At 39.6% G+C, this 26,737-nt stretch overlaps 1 protein-coding gene across 2 annotated transcripts in view; it reads right to left on the bottom strand.

Annotated features, from left to right (window-relative positions):
* Positions 1-26,737, bottom strand: part of necab2 (N-terminal EF-hand calcium binding protein 2) — a 199,692-nt gene that overhangs the window by 81,836 nt on the left and 91,119 nt on the right. For both annotated transcript variants that reach the window (XM_062961520.1, XM_062961519.1), the window contains exon 3: positions 15,011-15,119. In XM_062961520.1, the coding sequence (XP_062817590.1) occupies positions 15,011-15,119 (109 nt within the window). The remainder of the gene's footprint in view (positions 1-15,010; positions 15,120-26,737) is intronic.

Genomic DNA, 26,737 nt, shown 5'->3' with positions numbered 1-26,737 from the left:
AGTGGCGTGTTTGCAAGACTAGGCGGATGTGCACCCTCTTTTTCCATAAAATACCCCAGTGGATACTGAGGACATACTATATATTTCACTCTGCCTTTGGAAATCCATTTAAGGCTATACCTTTCTGACCAAGACATTATTAGCTTCTAACAAACTTTTTGGCTTTCATTATTTGTGATGGAATGCCTGAGCCTTTGGGAAAACTATAGTGTCTGGTTTTACTGGGGGGCTATCTATATACCGTCTATTAAGATCAAGACATTAACATACTGATGCACTTTAGGCAAGATGAAAAGATAACCAAAATGAGATTACTGAAAACAAGAAGAATAAAGGGTTAACTTCACCCGGGGATATTGAAAAATAGCTCAAAACAATACATTACACGAGGAAATTTTGCTGATTGCAGTCATCTTTCTAGAGTCTTTGAAAGTCCTCTATCTCTGGTGTAAAGCAATGGATCACAAGCTGGAGCCCAAGGGCTGTCTTAATCTTCTTTCTTTGTGAAGCCTAAGGTGGTCAAAGGCTTTTGTTGTCTCTGGGACTGGTGGTATAATAATGCTGCTAAATGCAGTGTTTATAGTGCTAAGGGTGCCTGTTTTGGATTGCTAGGCCTAAGATTGCCAGACAAAACCCAGGCCTGTAGCCTCTATAGCTCTACTTCAGAAAAAGGAAGAGTCCAGCAAAGGAGTAGGTTCGATTTATCTGCCCATTCAACAATAGCTCCATCGATGATGCTTTGCCAGTATTATAATACACTTTATTGACTATTTTAGCTGTGGATCTACCTCTCCCCATTTTGAAATTTTCTGCACTTTGGCCCAGATCTGTGTATTAGTCTCCTGTTTTTAACATTTTATTCTGTATGTTGATTTTTATGACTGTTTTATTGATGCTGATGTTTTATTGTTGGGATATTTGTTTTATTGTCTTGTTGTTGTTACATTGTTGTGCTGGGCAAGGCCCCATGTAAGCCGCCCGGAGTCCCTCCGGAGAGATGGGGCGGGGTATAAGAATAAAGTTATTATTATTATTATTATTATTATTATTATTATTATTATTATCATCATCATCATCATCATCATCATTTAATTACTTATTAATCGCCCTCCATCCACGATGCTCTAGGCGATTTACAAGATAAAAAAGGATAAAAATACATACATACAAATATTGATTAAAATATTAATTATTATTATTATTATTATTATTATTATTATTATTATTATTATTATTATTATTGAGTTCTATACAGGGAAATGGAATAGACTAACTAAGCCTGGCATCTAGGACGTTTTTAATGCCCCACCCAAAATTAATACAAAATGAGACAAGAGAAGGAGGTAGAGCTCAGGAGAGATGGTTCAATGTTCGCAAGTCCTCCATTAGGAACTGTCCGCAGTGCTGAAACCCTGGCCAGCTTCACTCCTCTGCTCTTCTGTCTTAAATGTATCATGTGCCAACACATCAGAACACAAAGCAGTAGAGTGATCCATTTAGCTGCAAGATCATAGGAGAATAGGATCACAGAAATCCCTCCCATTCCTTCTTTTAAAAAGAAAGCTGTACAAGGGAGCATTATGGAGACTCGGGATGGCCTTTGGGGCCGGACATGATCCTCCAGGCTGTATCCCATTCTTGATCTTTGCAGATCCGGAATCTGAGCGTTGAGGCTGTTTCAGTTCCAATTTCCTTTAAATCAAATCTCCATTTAAAGACTTTCCATTTCTTTCACTCATTGTGTGCTTGGGAAAGTGAATTATAAATACTATTTAAATCCACCTCTGGCTAAAATGTGAACCATTTCTTACAAACTAAACAGCTTAACAGTTCGGAGCTTTCTTTCTCAGGCGTCCTTTGGGCACCACAAGTTGTACATCAGCAGGTTTTGCTTGGAACGCCAAAAGCAAAGTGGGGAGGGGGGTAGGTGGTTATACACAGAACCTGATATACCGAACAGCTTTATATTTAGCGGCTGGGAAGATCACCAGGACGATAAACGTACCCGCATAGAGAAACGCCAGAGGATGTTGGTTGCTACAGGCAACAGTACTGGAAATAGCAGAATAAAGTTTTTGAAGAATAAAAATTAGATCTTTTCCTTTGATACTCACTTCCTCCATATTTCAATATTTCATAAAATTCACTTGCTCCTGTAGCACCCTGTGTTATGAGAAATGCAGCAGAGGAAAGGCCAATATATTGCAGAATATCAAGTTCAAGCTACACATGGTGACTGTTGTGTAGAGATTTTTGGTGGCATAAATAGCAGCCGCGGAGAACATGACAACCTTGAAATTGTGGGAAGAGGAATTCAACCTATTTGTATTTTTAAAGAAAGCCTCCACTGTGCTTTTTTTCAATGCAAAAAGCAGCTTGCTTTTTAAATTATTTTTTGTGTGTGGCTAGGACCGTGGCAAACCTTCCCTCTGCACACTGTGTGTTTCTAAGACTGCAATTGACCTAACATAATAATCCTAATGGCTGGCCATCAATAATGCAGTTATAGATTCATAACCTACAGTTATGGATCCATAATTGCTGTGTGTTCAGTAAGGAGATTATCATACGAGGCAAGTGGATCGCAATTACAGCAGAATAACAGCGGGACATATCACGTGGACTTATCCTCTTCTGGTGATCTCCCAGTGGGAGACCATTGGAAGGAAATTCTTTTACAAAATGAGGTCATTAACAGATTATTTGTCAAAGAAATGGCTTTCCAAGCATCTCCCGCCAAGAGAGCAGCGGGAGAAGAGTGACGTCGTGTGATATGTCCCAGCAAAATACACTCTTGTTCTGCTATAATGGCAATTGGACTGCCTTCTGTAATAAGCTCCTAAGATTAAGTAAATGATGTAAATGCCACCGCTGCTCACCTTAAGAGCCAACAGTTCAGACACCCACAAAACCAAACGATGGTCCCTGACTCAATAGTTAATTGTCCACAAAACTCCGAGACAATGGCCGGAAGGACACAAAACCAGATAATGACATTAAAGCAGTGGTTTAACCAGACAATGGTTAGAAGCCCACCAAAACAAACAATGATCCATAAAACCAACCAACAACCCTGAGGCAATGGTTGGAAGCCCACAAAACTCAACAATGTCCCTAAGTTAATGGTTAGAAGCCCACAAAACTAGGAAATGTTCTTGAGCCAATGACTGGAAACCTACAAAACCAGACAATGATCTCAAGCTAATGGTTGGAAGCCCACAAAACCAAACAATGTCCCTAAGTTAATAGTTGGAAACCCTTAAAACTAGACAATGACCATAGGCTAATGGTTGGTAGCCCATAAAACTAGACAATGATCATAGGCTAATGGTTGGTAGCCCATAAAACTAGACAATGACCATAGGCTAATGGTTGGAATCCCATAAAATTAGACAATGTCCCTGAGAAAATGGTTAGAAACCCACCATACCAGACAAAGACTCTTAAGTTAATGATCAGAAGGCCACAAAATTAGAAAATGTCCCTACATTAATGGTTGGAAGCCCAAGAAACTAGAAAATGTCTTTGAGCCAATGGTTGGAAACCTGCAAAACCAGACAATGATCTCAAGCCAATGGGTAGAAGCCCATAAAACCAAACAATGTCCCTAAGTTAATGGTTGGAAGCCCTTAAAACTAGACAATGACCATAGGCTAATGGTTGAAAGCCTATAAAATTAGACAATGCCCCTGAGAAAATGGTTAGAAGCCTACCATACCAGACAAAGACTCTAAGTTAATGATCAGAAGACCACAAAACTAGAAAATGTCCCTACATTAATGGTTGGAAGCCCACGAAACTAGACAATGACCATGAGCCAATGGTTGGAAGCCCACAAAACTAGAAAATGTCCTTGAGCCAATGGTTGGAAACCTATAAAACCAGACAATGATCTCAAGCCAATGGTTGGAAGCCCATAAAACCAAACAATGTCCCTAAGTTAATGGTTGGAAGCCCAAAAGAACTAGACAATGACTATGAGCCAACATAACCAGACAATGTCCCTAAGGAAATGGTTGGAAGCCCATAAAATTAGACAATGCTCCCAAGTTAATGGTTGGAAACCCAAAAAAACAGACAATGATCCCACGCCAGTGGTTGGAAGCCCATACAGCTAGACAATGTTCTTGAGCCAATGTTTGGAAACTCACAAAACCAGGCAATGTCCTAAGTTAATGATTGGCAGGCCACAAAACTATGTAATATCTCTAAGTTAATAGTTGGAAGTCCATAAAATGAGACAATGGCCCCGACCCAATGGTTTGAAGCCTCCTTCCTGGGTTTTCCCAAGATTGCATATCATTATCCTTGATATGACTCAGAACTGAACTAAATCCCTGTCCACACTGCCCCTATATCCCAAGATCTGATCCCAGATTATCTTCTTATTCCAGGTTATCTGGCAGTGTAGACTCATATAATCTAGTTCAAAACAGATAATCTGGGATCAAATCCTGGGATATAGGGCAGTGTAGAAGGGGCCTTGGATGCCCATCTTACTTTTGGTTTTTCTCATATCTGTTTAATTCAAAACCAACAGTTGTGAGTGATTTTTCAATAGAAGATTCAATAAACCATTCATTATTTTAATGGCATTCTTATTTGCCTCTCCCTCCAGGCTGTAATTAGAAAGATATACGATCTTGAGGGGTTTTTTTTTAAAGGAGATGAGAAAGAATTAAAATGTTAAAAGTGCAATAGCAATTTGTGTTTCACACTGAGGATAGGAATAAAAATGCTTTAATATAGTTAGGAACTCTCGCTGAGCTTTTTTTTGTGTCTTCGCCAGCAGATTTCTGCTTCCAAAGACAGCCAGTTGTGATCGTTTGCAGTCTCTAGAGCCTCAGTAAAATAGATCTAGTTGACAATGTCAGAGAAAATTCTACCGGGAAGGCAGTAGAAGAGAAAATGTGGTATTTACTGTCAGTATTCCCCTTAGAGATACCTTATCCGCTTGACGATACAGATGGGAGATCCACATATTGCCATGGTAACAATTCCCAGATTGGGATGCCATAGAAAGCAATTAATATCAATTAAAATTCCACATTGCCCTGCTCAGGGCATCTAGGAGCTCTTTGCTGGAAGAAGGCAAGGAGCACACGTTGTTCCAGAAAAGAACTGACAAGAAAAGGATAGAGATAGGTAACACAATGTAACACGAGTTTTGTTCCTGGGTTATAAATGTCATTTCCTAATTGGTTGTTTCATAAAAGTTTTATTAAACTGACACAACTTTGTTTTTGCAAGGTTAAAAGCAGCATATTTTCATTAAGGAAAATCAGAAACGACGGAAATAATAGTACTACCCCCAACCACAAAAATGAAGTTTCTGCAGTATAACAACTACTTTCAAAGTAAGCACTGCACAGTTAAGCAGGAAATAAGACTTTTGAGACAGGAACATATTTTTTTCCAATTTCCGTCATATAGTACAATAGACAGAAAGAGATAGAGACAGAGCGATAAAAAGGTAGAGGTTAGATGGATGAACAGAGAGAGAGAGAATGAGAGAGAGAATAGATAGAGGTATGTACTAGTTAGGTAGGTGGAGAGATAGATGTATAGATAGCGGATTGATTGATGGATGGCTAGATGGATATAGAATAGATGGATGGATAGAGGATGGATGGATGGATATCGGACAGATGGACGGATGGATAGAGGATTGATGGATAGATAGATGGATATTGGATAGATGGATGGATGAATGGATAGAGGATGGATTGATGGATTGATTTATAGATAGAGGATTGATGGATGGATGGATGGGTGGATGAATGGATGGATAGAGGATGGATAAATAGAGCATTGATTGATGGATAGATAGGTGGATATTGGATAGATGGATAGATGGATGGATGGATGGATGGAGGAATGATTGATGATTGATTTATAGAGGACTGATGGATGGATGGATGGATAGATGGATAGAGGATGGATAGATAGAGGATTGATGGATGAATGGATTGATGGATGAATAGAGGATTGATGGAATGATGTGTTAATGGATGGATATTGGATAGATGGATGGATAGATGGATACGGATAGATGGATGGATAGATAGAGGATTGATGGATGGATAGAGGATAGATAGCTGGATATAGGATAGATGGATACAGGGTAGATGTATGGACAGACAGTGATAGATAGCTCTCTAGAGAGAGAGAGAGGTAGAGAAACAGAGACAGATTATAGGTAGATGGAGAGAGAACGAGAGAGGGAGAGAGAAATGATAGACAACTAGACAGAGGTAGGTAGATGCAGAGGCGGTTCTACCACCAGGCAAACTAGGCATTTGCCTGTGGCGCCATGTTGTTGGGGGCGCCATCGAGGCAACTCCTGTCTCCTGTGGCAGAAAGGAGCCTAGGAAGACAATATGGTTTTTGGGAAGCCTGTGAAGTAAGTATTGCTTATCTTACCTAACTTGAGTGAATTAATTTAATGCATACACACTTATTTAATTGAATGTTCATTTTCTACTGTTACTTTTTAATTTATGGAGCTTGTTTTAATTAATAGGTGAGCCACTTTTGTCCCCATTTATGAGAAAGGAGGGAAATTGTTAAATAAGTCCTAGTACTTTCATTTATAAGTAGATTTTCACGAGGATTAAAGTTTTAACACCTGTATGAAACTATTTAGTTTAGCAGATATATAGAATCTACACTTTCTAATGGATGTGCAAGGCAGAGATGGCAGTAATGAATGTCCAGCACTTCTGGAAAATGTCAGTTTGAGAAAATCTGACATACATTGTCAGAAATAGTTGTACTGATTCAGACTACTGGGTCATCCAACTCAGCCTCCTCCTCTGTAGGAAGTCTAGGAAGCAAGGCAAGTGGGGCTTCCTCCCTGGGAGCATTCTTGGTTGGGGGGGGGGGTGTTAGTTGGCCCTGATTGCTTCCTGTCTGGATTTCCCATTTTCAGAGTGTTGTTTATTTAGGCTTTTCCTTAATCCCTCCTTATTATCAAACATTTTTGCTTATCCAACACTTTTATTTTTCAATGATTGGTTTTTTTTGGGGGGGGGGGCAAAATTTTTGTTCGCCTACACTTGAAAATTACCTTGGACCGGCTCTGGGTAGATGCGTGGATAGATGGATAGATACATAGATAGAGGTAGGTAGAGGATAGATAAAGGATGGAAAGATAGATGGTAGAAAGATAGTTGATGGACAGACAGTGATAGACAGCAAGATTGAGATAGATAGATAGATAGATAGATAGATGCTAGATATACAGACAGCTAGACAAAGGATAGATAGATGGATGGAGAGAGAGAGGTAGAGATAGAGGAAGATAGATAGAGGATGGATGGAGATAGATAGATAGATAGATAGATATTCAAAGAATGCCTTGTTCATCTCCCATCTGATAAGAAATTTGCTTTGTATGAATTCCTATAGATCAGTGGTTCCCAACCTTTTTTTGACCAGGGACCACTTGACAGGGACCACTTTGACCAGGGACTACTCTCCAACAGGGCAACCTCAAAAGAGTTTTTGGTCAACTTTAGATTTGGTTTGGTTATTTGGTTATGTGGTCTATCCAATGCAATTTTCTGAATCAGCAACCCAATAACCCTAGGAACTGGCCTAAAAACAAAGACACCAAGGTGCCACATGGAACAACTCCACTCTGTTCAGGGGGAGGGAGGAGGAGGAGAAGCAGCAGTCAGGAGGCTTGTTCTGTGCCTTTCGTGAGTAGTCAGCCTCTCTCCTCCCAACATCTCCCATTATAATAGGGTTTCACAAAACCAGTCACTCTCGTTGCAACAATGTAGTAACAGTGAGGCCGCAGACCATATTTTAGTTCTTGGGGACCACGAACCACAGGTTGGGAACCACTGCTCTAGATGCTACTCAGTTTGTATTATTCTGTGGTTTTTTTCCCCTACTGGTTTTAGTGACTTTCTGGTATTTATTGTAATTTTATTCATTATTTGTAAATTGCCTTGTGAGCTCTTTTGAATAGATGAGGAAGAGCCAAGGAATTTGGCCAGTTAATCACATCGGCTGAGGCTTTGCATTGGGGAAATAGGAGGCCGGCTGAATTATAGCTACCCAAAGGATACCTATAAATATACAAATCCCAGGAACCCCCACATTCCTGGTAGTTAATTTTCATATATCTCCTTGTAAAGGGAATTGGGTGGTAATAAAAGCGGAGCGGAAAATGGAATGTCTGTCGGCGGATAGCAAAGGAACAAGGGATCGCCAAGAAAATCCTACGAGAGAGTTGCCATATATTGGAGTTGACTTGAAGACACAAAAACATAACAAATGTAAGACATAAAAGAAAAAGAAGGCACCAGACCTGAGAACGTGGGGAAAGGTTCCCCATAGCTAATTGTACTGTCTTGCTTGAACGAATGTTCTGGGATAAAGAGCGCCGTGGCAGATAGCATTGTTCTTTGCTCCTTTGCAATTAACCTACTTTAGTGCCTTTCTCAGCATTGTCTTTTCCTGCCAGGTCTGTCAGCTATTGTATTAGGTGATAGGATCTCAATCGGTTCGTTTAGGAGGTACTTATTATTTCTTGATTTAACTCAATTATAATCCTCGTTTTAAGGCCCTCAAAGTGGTTAAAAAGACAGATATTCCACTCTGGGTTGTCACAGGGAATAAGAGTGGATTGGATGCAGACGTTTGCTTCTTGGGAGGAAAGCAATGGCCAACCTTGATAAAATAGTGAAAAGCAGAGACATCACACTCGCAACCAAGGTCCACATAGTGAAAGCAATGGTATTCCCCATAGTAACCTATGGATGCGAGAACTGGACCATAAGGAAGGCTGAGCAAAAGAAGATAGATGCCTTCGAACTTTGGTGCTGGAGGAAAATCCTGAGAGTGCCTTGGATCTTGGCAAGAAGATCCAACCAGTCCATCCTCTGGGAAATAATGCCCAACTGCTCACTGGAGAGAAGGATACTAGAGGCAAAGATGAAGTATTTTGGCCACATCATGAGGAGACAGGAAAACTTGGAAAAGATCATGATGCTGGGGAAAATGGAAGGAAAAAGGAAGAGAGGCCGACCAAGGGCAAGATGGATGTGTTAGTGTATTCTGTTGTTAGAGTGAAATGTTATATCAAGTTATGCTGTTGGGTGTTTGCAACTGTGTGTTTCCGGCAGAGCACAAGCCAGCTTGATTGACTGCCCATAGGACCAATAGGTCAGGGCTTCCGTTTGAACTGTCTGAACGGAACTTTCATCATGAACTGAGGAATACAGGAGGTGCCTCCTTGTATTGATAACAGCCTCTGCGAGTGGAGAAGACACGCCTGGCTTTGAGCAATTGTAAATAACTTGTAAATTAAAGTAATTAGACCTGCTGGGATCAGCAGTAAAACAACGACTGAGCTGTCGTTTTGTTGGTGCCACTTTTGCTGCTGCATCAAGTGGTCCTTCGGGTGAGCAAACAGAGAGAACTGACTCATCAAACAGTCAGGGTGTCGGATGATCGATTTAACTCCCTATCCCAGCATCCCCTGACAGGATGGACGGTATCCTTCAAGTGACTGGCATTAACTTGAAGGAACTGGGGGTGGCGACGGCCGACAGGGAACTCTGACGTGGACTGGTCCATGAGATCACAAAGAGTCGGAAACGACTGTGTGAATGAAGAAGAAGAAGAATACAGTTTGACCCCACGTTAGCTGCCATGATTCAATGCTATGGAATCCTGGAAGTTGTAGTTTGGTGAGGCACCAGCACTCTTGAGCAGGGAAGGCTAAATCTGTAAGGAATGATAGTGTTTGTGTGGGTGCTTGTGAAGAAAAGAAGAAACACAGGCCTCAAAAGATAGAGTCCACACAAAGCATGATATGGGATGGAGTTGGCAGGTGAAGCGAGGAATCAACAAGGCGCATCTAACCTGGCAAGACGAAACGAGGGTTCAGTAAGGCGTATCCAAAATAACAATGGACAATAAGGCGTTCAGTTAGTACCCCATAAGTCATACAGCCAGCTATTATTATTGTTGTTATTATTGTTATTATTACCATATATACTTGAAGATAAGCCGAGTTTTTCAGCCATTTTTTTTAGATGAAAAAGCCTCCCTTGGCTTCTAATGGGGTCAAGATCGAGGCCGAGCAACAGAACCCGGAGGCCATTGCTTGCAATATATGATATATTCCTCTCTTTCCCTCCCTTATCAGTGTGTTTTCCAAAGCCTCACTTGCTCTTAACCAAGGGAATGTTTTGAAAAGGGAAAGATGCCCTTGCAAGTCAGGAAGAAGAAAAATATATATCCATTAATTTTATAAAAACATTTTCCCCTGAAATATTTGTTAATCTCTCCTACGTATATATAGGTATTAACCCCCTGCATGCATTTGCAATCCCTATGTACTTATATATCTCTATCTATCTATCTATCTATCTATCTATCTATCTATCTATCTATCTACATTAATTTTATATATGAATTTTCCCCTCATATGTTTGCAGGTCTTTGCAAATCCTATATACATATAGATCCATGTGTATCCGTATATATACATTATATTACCTTTTTACCGTTGTGAACTTGATATAGACACAGGGTCTATTCCCATCCCAATTTGCACTTCCAAGAATTTGCAGCACTTTATCAGTCACCTCGTGTTTACAATATTTATATGGTGCACCTTACCCAGTCTACTTTTACAACCTCTCCGTTTTAATCCATGTTTTTATTAGTTCTTGTCATTTGTTTTTATTGGCTAATGTTTACATTTTTATAATTGTGCATGTCTTTTGTCTATTGTTGTGTTTTATATTGTTATTGTTTTTATTCGGGCTTGGCCCCATGTAAGCCGCCCTGAGTCCCCTTTGGGGAGATAGAGGTGGGGTATAAAAATAAAGTTATTATAATTATTTTATTATGACACAGCAAACAAGATAGATATGCTGGATTTCATATCACAAAATCACAAGTCGAACACTTCCCAAGTGTCTAGGACTGTGTGATGTATTTTCGGATGATGCATGCAGATCCCAGTAGGGTGGCCTTTTGCAGTTGGCAGATCGTAATTTTGTCAATGTCTGTTGTTTCCAAATGCCGGCTGAGATCTTTTGGCACGGCACCCAGTGTGCCCATCACCACTGGGACCACCTGTACTGGTTTCTGCCAGAGTCTTTGAAGTTCAATCTTGAGGTCTTGATAGCGGCTGAGTTTTTCTTGTTGTTTTTTGTCAATGCGACTGTCACCTGGGATGGCGACATCAATGATCCAAACCTTTTTCTTTTCCACAACTGTGATGTCTGGTGTGTTGTGTTCCAGAACTTTGTCAGTCTGGATTCGGATGTCCCATAGTATCTTTGCGTGCTCATTTTTATTATTATGCATTATTATTATTATTATTATTATTATTATTATTATTATTATTATTATTATTATTATTATTAACCTACGGATGCCTTGATTAATGTAATGTTATTGGGTTTTTTTATTTTGGAATTTACCAGTAGCTGCTGCATTTCCCATCCTCGGCTTATACTCAAGTCAATAAGTTATCCCAGTTTTTTTGTGGTAAAATTAGATGCCTCGCTTATATTTGGGTCGGCTTATACTCAAGTATATACGATATTGTTGTTGTTGTTATTATTATTATTATTATTATTATTATTATTATTATTATTATTATTATTACAACAACAAAGGCTGGATGGCCATCTGTTGGGAGTGCTTTGGTTGTGCTTTTCCTGCATGGCAGAAGGGGGTTAGACTGGATGGCCCCTGGGGTCTTCCACTGAAATACTGTTAAATTTATGTTGGTCAAAAAGTTTTCTCATGCCTGATACATATACAACCAAAGCACTCCAAACAGATCATTTGGATCAGGCGCAGACTCTATGCCTTTTTTTGGCTCCTGGAGACAGCCAGACACTTAGAAAAGAAAAGCAATTAAAGTTACCCCCAGCTTCACTGAGAGATAATTAAGGAGAAACAGCAGCAACGCTTCGGTGCAATTTCTCTCCATTTGCTTTTTATTGGATTCATCTGTCCCCACGTCTCCAAAGCCTTGCTCCAGTGAGCAAAGAAATCCCTCGGGGCTTGGAGGCTTTGTCTGCCCAAAACGGCAGGCGGTGTGTCTTTGTGACAAGCCAAACCCACCGCTGATGTTGAACACGGGCGCTCTGGCTTGCCAAGAGGAAACCACGGCTCTTTGCTACAGGCAGAATGAGTTACAGCTAGGGCCAGTCCACCCATTTTAAAGAAAGGGAGGGAAAGGGGCAAGTGGCATCTCTGCTTTCTGACTTTTCAATGGATACTTTATGGATTATTTTGAAAATGTTGAATTTTTAAAATTCTGGGCACCGCAATTCAAGAGAGATTTATTTATTTATTTATTTATTTACAGTATTTATATTCCACCCTTCTTTCTCACCCCGAAGGGGACTCAGGGCGGATTATAATGAACACATATATGGCAAACATTCAATGCCAACAGACAAACAACATTCAGTTTAGACAGACACAGAGGCATTTTAACATCTTTCCAGCTTCACGATTCCGGCCACAGGGGGAGCTGTTGCTTCACCGTCCACTGGTGGCTGTTCTTCCTCATTCTTTTCCTCGTGTTTTGCTGGCAGTTTTATGGTGTTGTAAATTAGTTAAATTAGCCTCCCGCATAAAGCGTACCTAAATTTTCCCTACTTGACAGATGCAACTGTCTTTCGGGGCTGCATAGGTCAACAGCAAGCCGGGGCTATTTTTTTAATGGTCATAGGCTTAACCTGACCCGGGCTTCGAACTCATGACCTCTCGGTCAGTAGTGATTTATAGCAGCTGGTTACTAGCCAGCCCCAATGTTGACAAGCTGGAATGTGTCCAGAGGAGGGTGACTAAAATGATCAAAAGTCTAGAGAACAAACCCTATGAGGAGCGGCTGAAAGAGCTGGGCATGTTTAGCCTGCATTAGAGAAGGCTGAGGGCCATGTATCAAGGTGTGAGAGGAAGTCGTAGGGAGGAGGAAGCAGGTTTGTTTTCTGATGCCCTGGAGACTCGGACTTCAAACTACAGGAAAGGAGATCCCACCTGAACATGAGGAAGAACTTCCTCACTGTGAGAACTGTTTAGAAATGGAACTCTCCGCCTTGGAGTGTGGTGGAAGCTCCTTCTTTGGAGGCTTTTAAGCAGAAGCTGGATGGCCACCTGTCGGGGGTGCTTTGAATGTGATTTTCCTGCTTCTTGGCAGAATGGAGTTCTATGAATAAAGTTACTGTCAGGCTATATGTATAAAGTGTCAAAGGCTGGATAAATGTGTGATTTATAGTTTTCTCCTTCCTGAAACATGCCCTCTCTAAATATGCTGCGCACCAGACTGACTGTCTCAGAGGCAGGCTAGGAAAAATAAACCTATACATAGTTGAGAAAACTATAGTGTCTGGCTTTACTCGGGGGCTATCTCTATACTTTCTATTAAGATCAAGACCCTTAACATACAAAGGCACTTTAGGCAAAAGTGAAAAGATAACCAAAACGAGTTTACTGAAAACAAGATGAATAAAGGGTTGACTCCACCCGGGACTATTATAAGATAGCTTAAAACAATACATTATACAAAGAGATTTTGCTGATTGCAGTCATCTCTCTGGAGTCTTTGAAAGTCCTTTGTCTCTGGTGTAAAGCAATGGCTCACAAGCTGGATCCCAAGGGCTGTCTCAATCTTCTTTCTTTGTGAAGCCTAAGCTGGTCAAAGGCTTCTGTTGTCTCTGGGACTGGTGGTATAACAATAGTATACCTAGTATTACCAGACAATGTATATTAATTTTGGCTCCCAAAGATGTGCTAGGTCTTATTTTTAGGGGATGTTTTATTTTCGGGAAAACACGGTATCAATCTATAGGACGGAAACATGACGACTGCCACTCTGAGAATTCCACAGGACATTGCCATGGTAATTATAGTAGAATAGGAACACTATTATTCTGTAGTGAACGGACCCCTGATGTCAGTAGACTTCCAATTTTTTGTTTCTGGTTTCAAAGTGTTATTTACTAATTAATTGTATGGCAAAGTGTGTTAAAGCGCTGAGCTGCTGAACTCGCAGACCGAAAGGTCCCAGGTTCAAATTCCAGGAGCGGAGTTAGCGCCCGCTGTTAGCCCCAGCTCCTGCCAACCTAGCAGTCCGAAAACATACAAATGTGAGTAGATCAATAGGTACAGCTCCGGCAGGAAGGTAACGGCGTTCCATGCAATCATGCTGGCCACATGACCTTGGAGGTGTCTACGGACACCTAAGCCGGCTCTTCGGCTTAGAAATGGAGATGAGCACCAACCCACAGAGTTGGTCATGACTGGACCTAACATCAGGGGAAAACCTTTACCTTACCTTACCTTTACATATCTATATTCATATCTATCTATCTATCTAGACATCTCTCCATATATAGATAATTATATCTGTATAGGATTTGCAAAGACTTGCAAACAGATGGGGCAAAAATTCATATATAAAATAATGTATACACATAGATACAGATATACAGGTACATTGAAATCTCTAGATATCTATATGTTTATAGGATTTGCAAAGACTTGCAAACAGATGAGGCAAAAATTCATATATAAAATTAATGTATATAGATAGATAGATAGATAGATAGATAGATAGATAGATAGATAGATAGACAGATAGAGTGAGTCACGACTGGACTTAACGTCAGGGGAAACATTTACCTTTTTTTTTTTTAACATATTTTGAAAGTGGTTGCTATACGCCAGAAACTTTGTTTTGTGGCTGCCAAAAACTAGGTTGAATTGCTTGAGACTCGTATGAGATATTCATTGAAAAACTATGGCAAAATGTGCTGCAGGAAGAAAAGTCAGGTTACAGAGTGTTATCGGATCAGACATCACAATGGCATCCTGAGACTGATGTTGTTTTTTCAATATAGCTTCCTGAACCTGCTGAAAGTTTGTGTTTGTGGAGTTTGACAGTATATTACAATAATACCCTTCTGTATAATCTCAGTTAGGAAGGAAAGAGTAGCCAGGCAATAAGAGAGAGGCTTACCTGGTGTTGTCCGAGTCAATGGTGTGGAAAAGCTTCTCGAGTTCTTCCTCATTAAGCGTCCCGTCTGAAAAAAAGGCCTGGAATTCATCCAAGGACAGCTTCCCATCATCTGTAAAGCAAAAGGATTGCAAAAAAGAAAGAAAGAAAAAGAAAAATTACATATAAACCTAACTTCAAGGAGGAAAGGGAAACATCTGCTGTACAATTGGTTATTGATTATTGGCTTACAGCAAGAAACGGAGCAAGGATGAGAAAATAGTGGCTATATATATATACTAGCTGTGCCCGGCCACGCGTTGCTGTGGCGAAGTCTGGGAAATAAAGTATTGAGGAATTGGTGGTAATTAAGGTAAAGGGTAAAGGTTTTCCCCTGACGTTAAGTCCAGTTGTGTCTGTCTCTGGGGGTTGGTGCTCATCTCCATTTCTAAGCCGAAGAGCCGGCGTTGTCCGTAGACTCCTCCAAGGTCATGTGGCTGGCATGACTGCATGGAGCGCTATTATCTTCCCGCTGGAGCGGTACCTATTCATCTAATCTCATTTGCATGTTTTTGAACTTTACGGTTGGCAGAAGCTGGGGCTGACAGTGGGGGCTCTCTCCGCTCCCCCAATTCAAACCTGCTACCCTTCGGTCCAGAAGTTCAGCAGCTCAGCGCTTTAACACGCTGCACTATCAGGGGATATTATTTCCTAAAGCTTGTGAATATACAATATTTCTGGTTTTTTTGGAAGTAAGTATGAATGCTGCAATTAGGGAAAATGATTAGCCTTGCAGCTTTAAAGCCTGGCTGTTTCCTCCCTGAGTGAATTTTTTGTTGGGAGGTGTTAGCTGGCCCTGATTGTTTCCTGTCTGGAATTCCCTTGTTTTCAGAGTGGTGTTCTTTGCGATATTTTATGTGCTTCTACTGTCTGTGGCCCTGAGAAAACAGAGGATTTGCCAGACTTTGGTGATGGGAATACTTTGTTGGGAGGTGTTAGCTGGCCCTGATTGTTTCCTGTGTGGAATTCCACTGTTTTCAGAGTGTTGTTCTTTATTTAGTGTTCTGATTTTAGAGATTGTATTGTTCTGTTTTATTATTTATTTAGCCTTCTAACTGGCAGCAATCAGATAAAAACAATTATTCCTCTCCCTCTAATTAGGACTTTATTTTTCTTTTCTTTTTGTTGTATCAACCTAGAGCCGTGGATGAGGGGTTGTGTTGTCAAATTTTGAGGTTGGGGGGCCTGTAGTTTTGTTGTTTTGTCCGCTGCCCTGATGCCATCACTCTTTTATATATATAGACAGTATATACTCAAGTATAAGCCGAGTTTTGCAGCTTCATGGCTTTGCAGCTTCATGGCTTTGCAGCTTCGTGGCTTTGCAGCTTCATGGCTACTCAATGCTATTCAAGCTCGCTAACTGCAATATGCACACTTGCTTCAAACAGCCTGGACATTATTCCACAGATATATACACATACACACTCCACTTGCCTCATTTTCAATGGACCTCTGAACAAACCTCTGAGTATACCTGCTACAGATGCAGGTGAAATATCAGGAGAGAATACTACTGGAGCATGGACATACAGCCTGAAAAACTCGCAGCAACCCAATGTTGAATGGGTTGAGATTCAATGAGATTCATTGAAAAACTATAGCAATATGTGTTGCAGGATGTTCCGCAAAAACAAAGCTTTGGCAGTTTAACAAACTTTTTCCATGTTTTTATGAAAGAACCAATTAGGAAATGACATTTATAACCCAGGAACAAAAATTGTGTTCCATTAAAATGAACAAAATCTGGCTACCAGTGTAAGATGGCTCCTGGATCAGGAGGGAAATCAGGCAGAAAACCCAGTCTCGTGAGATATGCAAAAAGCAAAGTTTATTGTTATCACAGCTATGATAAGGCAAACACCCGTAAAGGTCTATACCATGCAAATGACCGCCTCAAATCATGTCGCAGCAAACAAAGAATATATTGCGTCAAATTGTTATGTGTGTGTGTGTGTAAAGAAATCCTTGCAAAGTTGTTTGCAAAAGATCTCTTCAAAAAGGGAGCTGAACTTTTTGCAGAGGCAAGCCACGCCTCAAACAATGTATCGGTTTGCTGGCAGATGGCTGGGTTTGTCAGTTGGTAATCTGAGCTTGCGGGGAGAGCACAGAAGTGGAGAAGCTCTCTAGCTACGGTCAAGTAGCAGTTTGAATATGCTATGCTATAAATAGAATGCTGATGTTATTGATCTTATGCAACTACATGGACATTGTACTGCAGAACTGTTTTATATTTCAACTCAACAAGCAAGAGTAAAGTTCTTTTGTTCTTTCAATTCCTCTGCCTGGTGTGAGTCTTTTGCACATGGTGTTAACTGGACGCTGCTGGATTCCACTATACTCGTTAATAGAATATATATCTTGGCTTATCTAAAATTGACCAATGGCTGAGGGTCTTCCTCACCTTCCACGCCTACTTTGGCACAAGTGATACCAATGACCTAACTTGTTTACTCAGAGCTTTCTTCTCTCCTTAGAACTTTTTGGAGAAAGGCACCAGCTCACAAGAAGGGAGGGGCATTTGCAGAGGCAAAGCCACATAGGCAAAAGTTTACTATTTTCTGGCTTATGGTCCCTTCATTACAAGCATCCTGGTAAATCAAGCTAGGGCTTATTATTTTCCACTTCGGTCTTGCTATGGAGGAAACAGGGCATCTCCTCCTTTTCTCTACCATTCAAGTAGGACATCACATTAAAGTGCCACCCGAAATGGTGTGTTCTTCCTAATAGGATTTGGCCCACGGGGCTTAATGCTTCTGATGGCTGTTCATTTGCAACGTCGGAGCGCTTTGGGATGTTGGATTATATCAAGGCAGGCTTACCTCTTTATCCCGCCCAAAGCATATCCAAACTCCCTACTTCTTTTTAAATTTACTTATCTGCGTCCTTCGTGATAAGACTCCTAGGCTACAAAGTCGGCCAATTTTCAGCCTCAGTTATCTTTGCTTCTTCCGGCTGGGATTTTGCAGCCCGCCATTGCTTGGGAAGATATTTTTTAAAAGTCTTTTCAATGCGAGTTTCATACTTTGATATTGGCCGGCCTTATCTCCCAAAACTCCTTGCGTCTCCACAGTCGTCTTGTCTATTGTGTTCTGTCAATGCGCAGCTTAATGTTGTTCGATTTGCGTGTGTTTTTTAATAATAGGAAAACCAATTACAGAAAGACAGCTTGACGGAACAAGGTCTTAAATGGGCTTTGCAGAGCGTTAACATTGGCACTCAATGTAAACAACCCAATATGCCGTTTTGGATGCGTTGCAATGATGTCTTATCTTTTGAGTATTGCTTTTAAGGACTTGCTATCAACTTTTTAAACTTTTATTTTATTTTATTACATTTTGAGTTCAATGAAAATTATTTTAAAGGCATTACTCCAAATATTATTAATTAGTATTTGGAGTAATGTTTTGTTTTGTTTCCTGTTTTACAGTTTCTTTTTTATTTTCAATTAATTGGTTGGATTTAAAAGGCATTTTTGAAAATTGAATCATTTTTAAATGCCCCAAATAGTATTTATTATTATTATTAACAATAATATTGATATTAAAATATTGCTTTATTTATTTAATAATATTATTATTTTAATCACCTCAAATATTATTAATTAGTACTAATATTATTTCTTTTGTTTTCTACTGTTTGTGTTATTTTTTTTCAATTAGTTGGATTTAAGTTCAATTTTTTGAAAATAGAATGAAATTTTTTAAATCACCCCAAATATCATTAATATTAATATTAGATGTTTTGTTTTCTATTTTAGTGTCAGTGTTTTACAGTAGAGTCTCACTTATCCAACATAAACGGGCCGGCAGAACCTTGGATAAGCGAATATCTTGGATAATAAGGAGGGATTAAGGAAAAGCCTATTAAACATCAAATTAGGTTATGATTTTACAAATTAAGCACCAAAACATCAAGTTATACAACAAATTTGACAGAAAAAGTAGTTCAATATGCAGTAATGTTATGTTGTAATTACTGTATTTGCGAATTTAGCACCAAAATATCATGATATATTGAAAACATTGACTACAGAAATGCATTGGATAATCCAGAACCTTGGATAAGTGAGTTTTGGATAAGTGAAACTCTACTGTTTTTTGAAAATTGAATGAAAATTAAAAAAAATTTCTTAAAAAAATTGACTTTTTCAAATACCCAGGACAATGGCAGATACCCAAGCTAGTAATAATAATATATATACATATGGTTAATAGGCTACACTTCGCCCACTCCGTATTGAAAAAGAAAACGTCGCTTTCCAAATCTCCTCTGTAGTCTGGGAGATGTTTATTCAGATGGAATATTACCATATAAAATGGAGATCTTATCTGGGAAAATTATGATTTCACCCTCTTAACTTCCAGCAGAAATGGTGTAATTGCTTTACTGTCTCCAACGAGAGAGACTTTGCAGAAGATGGAAACTTTAAAGGAACGTTGGTTCTCCAGATAATTCATGCATGATGCCAAAGTGAGAGGAAAAAATTCTGAATGAAAACCATGTCCTTGATCTGATTAAATAGACCAGACGTCCTTGTATCTTGATGCAGATACATATTTCCAGGCAATCTCTGAATACGAATATGCCCAGACAGTTTCTTGCCTGGTTTTCCAATGCAGTTGGAAGTTTGTTTTAATGCCATCTTTCTAAGGGCAATAAAAACTGCACACTGTAAGTGGTTTGGAAGGTTTTCTTTGTCAATGGAGCAGCTTGCTCGGGACGATCAATGGGAGCAGCGTTAATGATTTTTATGCACTGAGATGTTGAGAGCCTATATTGATTATGTTTTCTTTAAACCAAAGGCAACATTAAGAAATAAAAAGATGTTTAATGGATCGGGGACAACAGTGCTATAAAAGGGAATGTCACGCATTCCACTTGGGTCTCTTTTTTAGAGAGATAAAATGGGATACAAATAACAACAACAACAACAACACTATGTTTTCCTCCTTTCTGCTAGGGATTCCTCTTATTCAGAAGAGGAAGGGGAGCAGGAAAGTGTTCATGAATCAGAGAGGCAGTTGGAATCTGAGGAGGAGATTTTGCAAGTACACACATTTCAGGAAAGGCGAAAGGAAAGGAAACAGAGACGTCGTTCAGCTAGAATAGCTGCCAGAAATGCAGCTGAGTAAGTGGGAACCACCCTAGCAGCTGTGAAGGAACTCAGGGCTATAAAGCCGAAGCAGGTGCAGCCAGCTCTTGCTGGTAACAAATGGACTCTAATGCCTAAGCCTTCGTTCCCCTTGTGCCTGCTTTGAGTCTGCATCTGGGAAACTGCTCCTAAGGATTTATTGCTGTTTCTTTGTCTGAAGTAAGTCTGCTACTTGGTTTATTATTTTATCAGAGACTTAAGAACTATGTTTGCCCTAAGACTACTTTGCTTTCTTTTGCATTATACCATTGAGTGTGCTGTTTTTTTTTATGTTTTGCTGAAGTAAAGCAGTTTTCATTTACTTACCACATTGTTTTAAGGCTGTTCTTGAAAGACAAAACAGGGTAGATATTAGGAAATACTGGAAAAATTCATGAACATTCACAAAACATATTTAAGAAGAGGTACGACCTAAAACCAGAATATTATTTCTTGAATTTAATAGATTTTGAACTAGGGAAAAATGAAGATAAAATATTCTTTTATCTAGCGCCAGCAGCACGGGCACTCTTAGCCCAGAGATGGAAACTCCATCGGTAGATAATATGGATTACAAAACTCAAAGATTATATGGATATGGACTCATTAACTTTTTTACTTCAAGACCAGTATAGGAGACAAAAGACGGACTGGTCCTCATTAAAAGATTACCTTCAGGAAAAAAAAAGACATATCTGTTTTGGGCAGATAGACTAGATTGCAGATAAGACAAAAAAGAGGTGAAAAAAAATTAGATACAAGTGGGAACCTGGCAAGAAGAGGACCCGAGAAACTGAAGGGACAAAGAAAGAATAAAAGAAGATAAACCCTCTGTGGAATGGACCGGAGGGCTACTCATATCCCAACTCCCACAATTCTTAACAACCTACCAGCTGTTAGGAATTGTGGGAGTTGAAGTCCAAAACACCAGGAGGGCACAAGTTTGCCCATGCTGATCTATACCATATAATTACTGCAGTTTAATGCTACTTTGCTATAGCTCAATGTTATGGAGGCCTGGAAGTTGTATATTTATGAGTTATTTTGACTTCTCTGTGTTTTAACAAACTACAACTCCCATGAATCCATAGCACTGAGCCACGGCAATTAAAGTGGTGTCAAACTGCATTAATTCTGCAGTGCAGATGCACTCCTGAGCAGGAAAGGAATAAAAAAATGCCAACAAGGCACAAAGAACACATTGATATGTGTAACGAAGTGTGAATTTTTTAGTTTACAGATGTCATGTTTAATTGCGTTTTAAAAGGGTCAATATTTCAGTTACTCTGCACTCATGAGTTGGTTGCCATGGAGAAGTGGGAGGAGCCAACTGTCGTTTTGGTGGAGAAGTGCAGGTTTGAAAAAGAAGCAGTTAGTCTGTGCCCTGATGAGGTACAGTGAAGACTGACCCTCAGTTGAAGGGATCAGGGAGACTCAAATGCTTATTTTTGAGTCAATTTAAAATAAGTTTAGTGATTTATTTTAAAGTATTATTTATTTTATTTTATTTCAAATATTTCTATCCCGCCCTTCTCACCCGGAGGGGCTCAGGGCGGCGTACAAAGTAGTCTGTCTCCTGATGAGGAACGGATAATCTGTGATTGTAATTCATAGGGTGACTGCAGTTTAGAGCAGTAAAGAAAGAAATGACATTTTAAGAAGTTTGAAACACCTCATTCTAGCTTTGCAACTGTTAACCAAAGTGCCTCTAAAGAGAAAGTTACTGTAACCATTAAGCTTTGTGCCAGAATAAACGTGTTATTGTTCTTTTAAACATCTCAGCTTCTGACATATATATTACCATCAAAAACAAACAAGAAGAAAGAAGAAAAATAAAATGTAAAAGGTCTCCTCTCTAAGTAGCTAGTGGCTATATCTTCCCATAGTGGTGGTAAGCGTGGATAATCCCCTTTACATCTGATGGCCACATTATAAACATCTTTACACTGGTGGCAGCGGTTATAATATAATAATATAATAAAATAAACATACAACATCTCTCTTCTCCGCAATATGAAATGAGACGCGTCTTTTTTAAACCCCCTTTGTAATCTTCCCAATACACTTCAGGATCTTCCTTGGTATAAAATCTCACTTTAGTCGGAAATTAGAATTTTGCCGAGATACCTGTTCCGCCTCTCGGCTCTCGACGTGAGCAACCCAATTACAGCTTTACAGTATTCTGCACAACGGGGAGGACCAAAAAATATGTGGCGAGGCAGTTGCTTTTAATTGCTACTGGATGTGCGGCTTGCACATTTATTACACATTTTCCCAGAGAGACCCCGTTGGCGGTTGCAAAACGAATTCCCCAGCGGAGACGTTTTATTAGCAAACCGTCATTGTATTGCAAACCATAGTCCCACTGCAGTCTCTATGGAGTTCAGTTCAGTAAAAATTCACAGGGTTTGGTTAGGAAAGGTAGGAAGCTATGAAAAATGATCAAGTACATATTACCTTCTGCTATTTAAAAACAACAGAAACCTAAGACCGATATAGCGAGCGATATTGAGTTTGGAAACAAACCCTATGTTAGAATTCCTTAAATGGCCTTCTATGGATAACTCTCAAAGTAATCTTTGAAATTCCAATATGGAAAGCATGGAAGAGTCTTCATTTTCTGTAAGGAACATATTGAGAGTCTGCATGATATAGAGATTTGAGTGCTGGGCTCAAGTCACAAGTCACACTTTCTCAACCTCAGAAAAACTTGGAGGCATCTACATTGTTGATTTAATGCAGTTTGACACCACTTTCCTTGCCATGGTTCGATGCCATGAAATCATCAGAGCTGTAACTTACGAGGCACTAGCATTCCTTTCCAGAGAAGGCTAAAGACCTTGTGAAACTACAACCTCCATTTTTCCATTGAGCCATGATGGTTAAAGTGAAGTCAAACGGCATTAGTTTGGCAGTGTGGATGCACCCGCTGTTATAGCTTGGTCTACATCAGACGTGGAGGTGACCGATATAACTTCATTTTGATCCAAAGCTAAACTTTCCACTAAAGTTTTCTGGGACTTCGGAGCTTGGCTTGAATCTGTATCACGATACAGATTTTTAGAATGGTTCCATTACCTTGCTTTAAATTGTTCCAAATTGCTCTTCACATTTTAAATTGCTTCAAATTGCTTTTGTCTGTATGCCATTATATAATTTCAGGTTGGATAGAAATATTTGTTTAAACTCGATAAAATAAAATAAAATAAAATAAATGCCTGCATTAGCAGAGATCGGTAAAATGCAGGCCCTGCATTTTAAATTTAAATTGCACTGGACATAATAATAATAATAATAATAATAATAATAATAATAATAATAATAATAATAATAATAAGGAGCAAGCCATCAGAACAAATGCAATCAAGGCCAAGATCGAAAAATCAGCTGATGACCCAAAGTGCAGACTGTGCAAGGAAACCGATGAAACCATTGATCATATCCTCAGCTGCTGTAAGAAAATTGCACAGACAGACTACAAACAGAGGCACAACTATGTGGCCCAAATGATTCATTGGAACCTATGCCTCAAGTATCACCTCCCTGCAGTTAAGAACTGGTGGGATCACAAACCTGCAAAAGTATTGGAAAATGAGCACGCAAAGATACTGTGGGACGTCCGAATCCAGACTGACAAAGTTCTGGAACACAACACACCAGACATCACAGTTGTGGAAAAGAACAAGGTTTGGATTATTGATGTCGCCATCCCAGGTGACAGTCGCATTGAAGAAAAACAACAGGAAAAACTCAGCCGCTATCAGGACCTCAAGATTGAACTTCAAAGACTCTGGCAGAAACCAGTGCAGGTGGTCCCGGTGGTGATGGGCACATTGGGTGCCGTGCCAAAAGATCTCAGCCGGCATTTTGAAACAATAGACATTGACAAAATTACGATCTGCCAACTGCAAAAGGCCACCTTACTGGGATCTGCACGCATCATCCGAAAATACATCACACAGTCCTAGACACTTGGGAAGTGTTCGACTTGTGATTTTGTGAAACGAAATCCAGCATATCTATCTTGTTTGCTGTGTCATACAACGTCGTTGTGTCAATAATAATAATAATAATAGCAATTTTCTTGTAACTTGTCTCCGTCTCTCCAAAGGGACTCAAGGCGGCTCACATGGGGACAAACTTGGCCCATGACCAGCTGAACATACCATAGGGGTTAGTGGGAATGGACCTTAATTTTGGGAGATATAGTTCACCTGCATCCAGAAAGCATTAAACCCAGCTGACGTCAGATCTGGACCAAACTTGCCACACAGACTCAACATGGCCAAGTGTGCATACAGGCCTGTTTTGGGGGTGACTGACCTTGAACCTGGGACTTATAGTTCACCCTTATCCAGAGAGACCTGAACCCAGCCAACAATGCATCTGGATCAAACTTGGCACACCGACCCAGCATGACCAATTGCAAATACTGGCAGGGTTTGGGGGTGATTGCCTTGGGAATCTGGGAGTTGTAGTTCACCCTTATCCAGAGAGCCCTGAACCCAGCCAATGATGGATCTGGGCCAAGCATCCCAAAACAAACAATGCCTTCTTCTAATAACCCAGGCACCACTGGGTCCCCAAGCTAGTATATAATATACTAGCTGTGCCCGGCCACGCGTTGCTGTGGCAAAGTGGTGGTGGTATTGGTTAAAAATTGTTGTGTAATTTTTATTTGACGTTACAGTAGAGTCTCACTTATCCAACATAAATGGGCCAGCAGAATGTTGGATAAGCGAATATGTTGGATAATAAGGAGAGATTAAGGAGAAGCTTATTAAACACCAAATTAGGTTATGATTTTACAAATTAAGCACCAAAACATCATGTTATACAATAAATTTGACAGAAAAAGTAGTTCAATATGCAGTAATGCTATGTAGTAATTACTGTATTTACGAATTTAGCACCAAAATATCATGATGCATTGAAAACATTGACTACCAAAATGTGTTGGATAATCCAGAACGTTGGATAAGCGAATGTTGGATAAGTGAGAATCTACTGTATTTGCATTTTTTTAATTAATTTTATTGTAAGTTATATTTTTATTTATTATATTTTATTATTTTCTTGTATTATTTTTAGTTATTTTCTGTTTTTATAGTATTTTATTGTATTAATTTTAGTGTTTTTTATTATTTTTTATTGGGTTGCTAGGAGACCAAGTTGGAGGAGCTTAGCCTTCTAACTGGCAGCAATTGGATAAAAGCAATTATTCCTCTCTCTCAAATTAGGACTTTATTTTTCTTTTCTTTTTGTTGTATCAACCTAGAGGCGTGGATGAGGGGTTGTGTTGTCAAATTTCGAGGTTGGGGGGCCTGTAGTTTTGTTGTTTTGTGGGTCGCCGTGATGTCATCACTCTTTTATATATATAGATAAACATTTCTTGGTGCTCCATGGAAATCTTTTGTTTCAAAAAAAGGATTTGCGGCTGAAAAAGTTTGAGAACCCCTGATTTAATGTAACTAAGTTTTCCATATGCACCAAATCTTTTAACATTCAGCATCTGGCTCCATATTTTCTGCATCTGTAACACACAACAAACTGGAAATGTGACTTTTGCCTGAATTCCATCTTTGAGAGCTCCAGCCTTTAGACAGGAGACCTTCTCTCTGGAAACCAAGCCATGAGCAAGACTCAACTGCGCCGCACCCATAGGAGTTGGAGTCCTACTTCTGCAAACAATGTGGGTCAGAATGACGGATGGCCAACCCTTTTGCTCTGCTTTTCTCCCAGGCAAAGGCAAGGAATGGAGCCAGTGAAGGTATGAGAGGAGGGAGAAAAAAAGTGCTAGAAAAGAAGCAGCCTTTCCGTCATAAACACAGAGAGAGACGCACATGCTGTAAGAGCGGATCCAATCGTTTTCCCCAAAGGCAGAATTTCAAAGCAGCCTTGTCAATGTTTAATGCTTGCGCTACTTCACTTTTGCTGAGTGCACGCTTTTCGCCCACGCACTTTTAACATTATATGTATAAAGGTGGTAAAAAAAAATAAGAGACTTGACTTTTGTAGGCTTGCTGCAAGGATGAGTCCACGCCAAAAGATCCCATGAGCAAAACCAAAAGGTATACGAACTTTGGTTGGAGGCAAGGATGTACTAGGGCCTCATTGATGTTGGTTTTTAGAATGGTTTTGTCACGTTTCCTATGGTATTGACTGATATTGAGGGAGGTCCATGGGGTGACACCATGACTTACCATACCCACCCCTATGGACACCCCTGTCATGAACATGTATTTCACAGACATCTACGTCAAGAGATATGGATTTGTAAAATACTGTAATATAATAGTAATAATATGATAATATACTACACACACACACTAGCAATTTTCCTATCTATCTTCCTATCTATCTATCTATCTATCTATCTATCTATCTATCTATCTATCTATCTATCCATCTATCTATCTTCCTAGCGATTTTCCTATCTATCTATCTATCTATCTATCTATCTATCTATCTATCTATCTATCATCTTCCTAGCGATTTTCCTATCTATCTATCTATCTATCTATCTATCTATCTATCTATCTATCTATCTATTTATCTAT

The sequence above is a fragment of the Anolis carolinensis genome, unplaced genomic scaffold (genome assembly GCF_035594765.1).
Source record: "Anolis carolinensis isolate JA03-04 unplaced genomic scaffold, rAnoCar3.1.pri scaffold_9, whole genome shotgun sequence".
In the NCBI taxonomy this organism is placed as follows: Eukaryota; Metazoa; Chordata; class Lepidosauria; order Squamata; family Dactyloidae; genus Anolis; species Anolis carolinensis.
The sequence above is the reverse complement of the archived record's forward strand: the minus strand, read 5'-3'. Positions and strand labels throughout refer to the sequence as shown.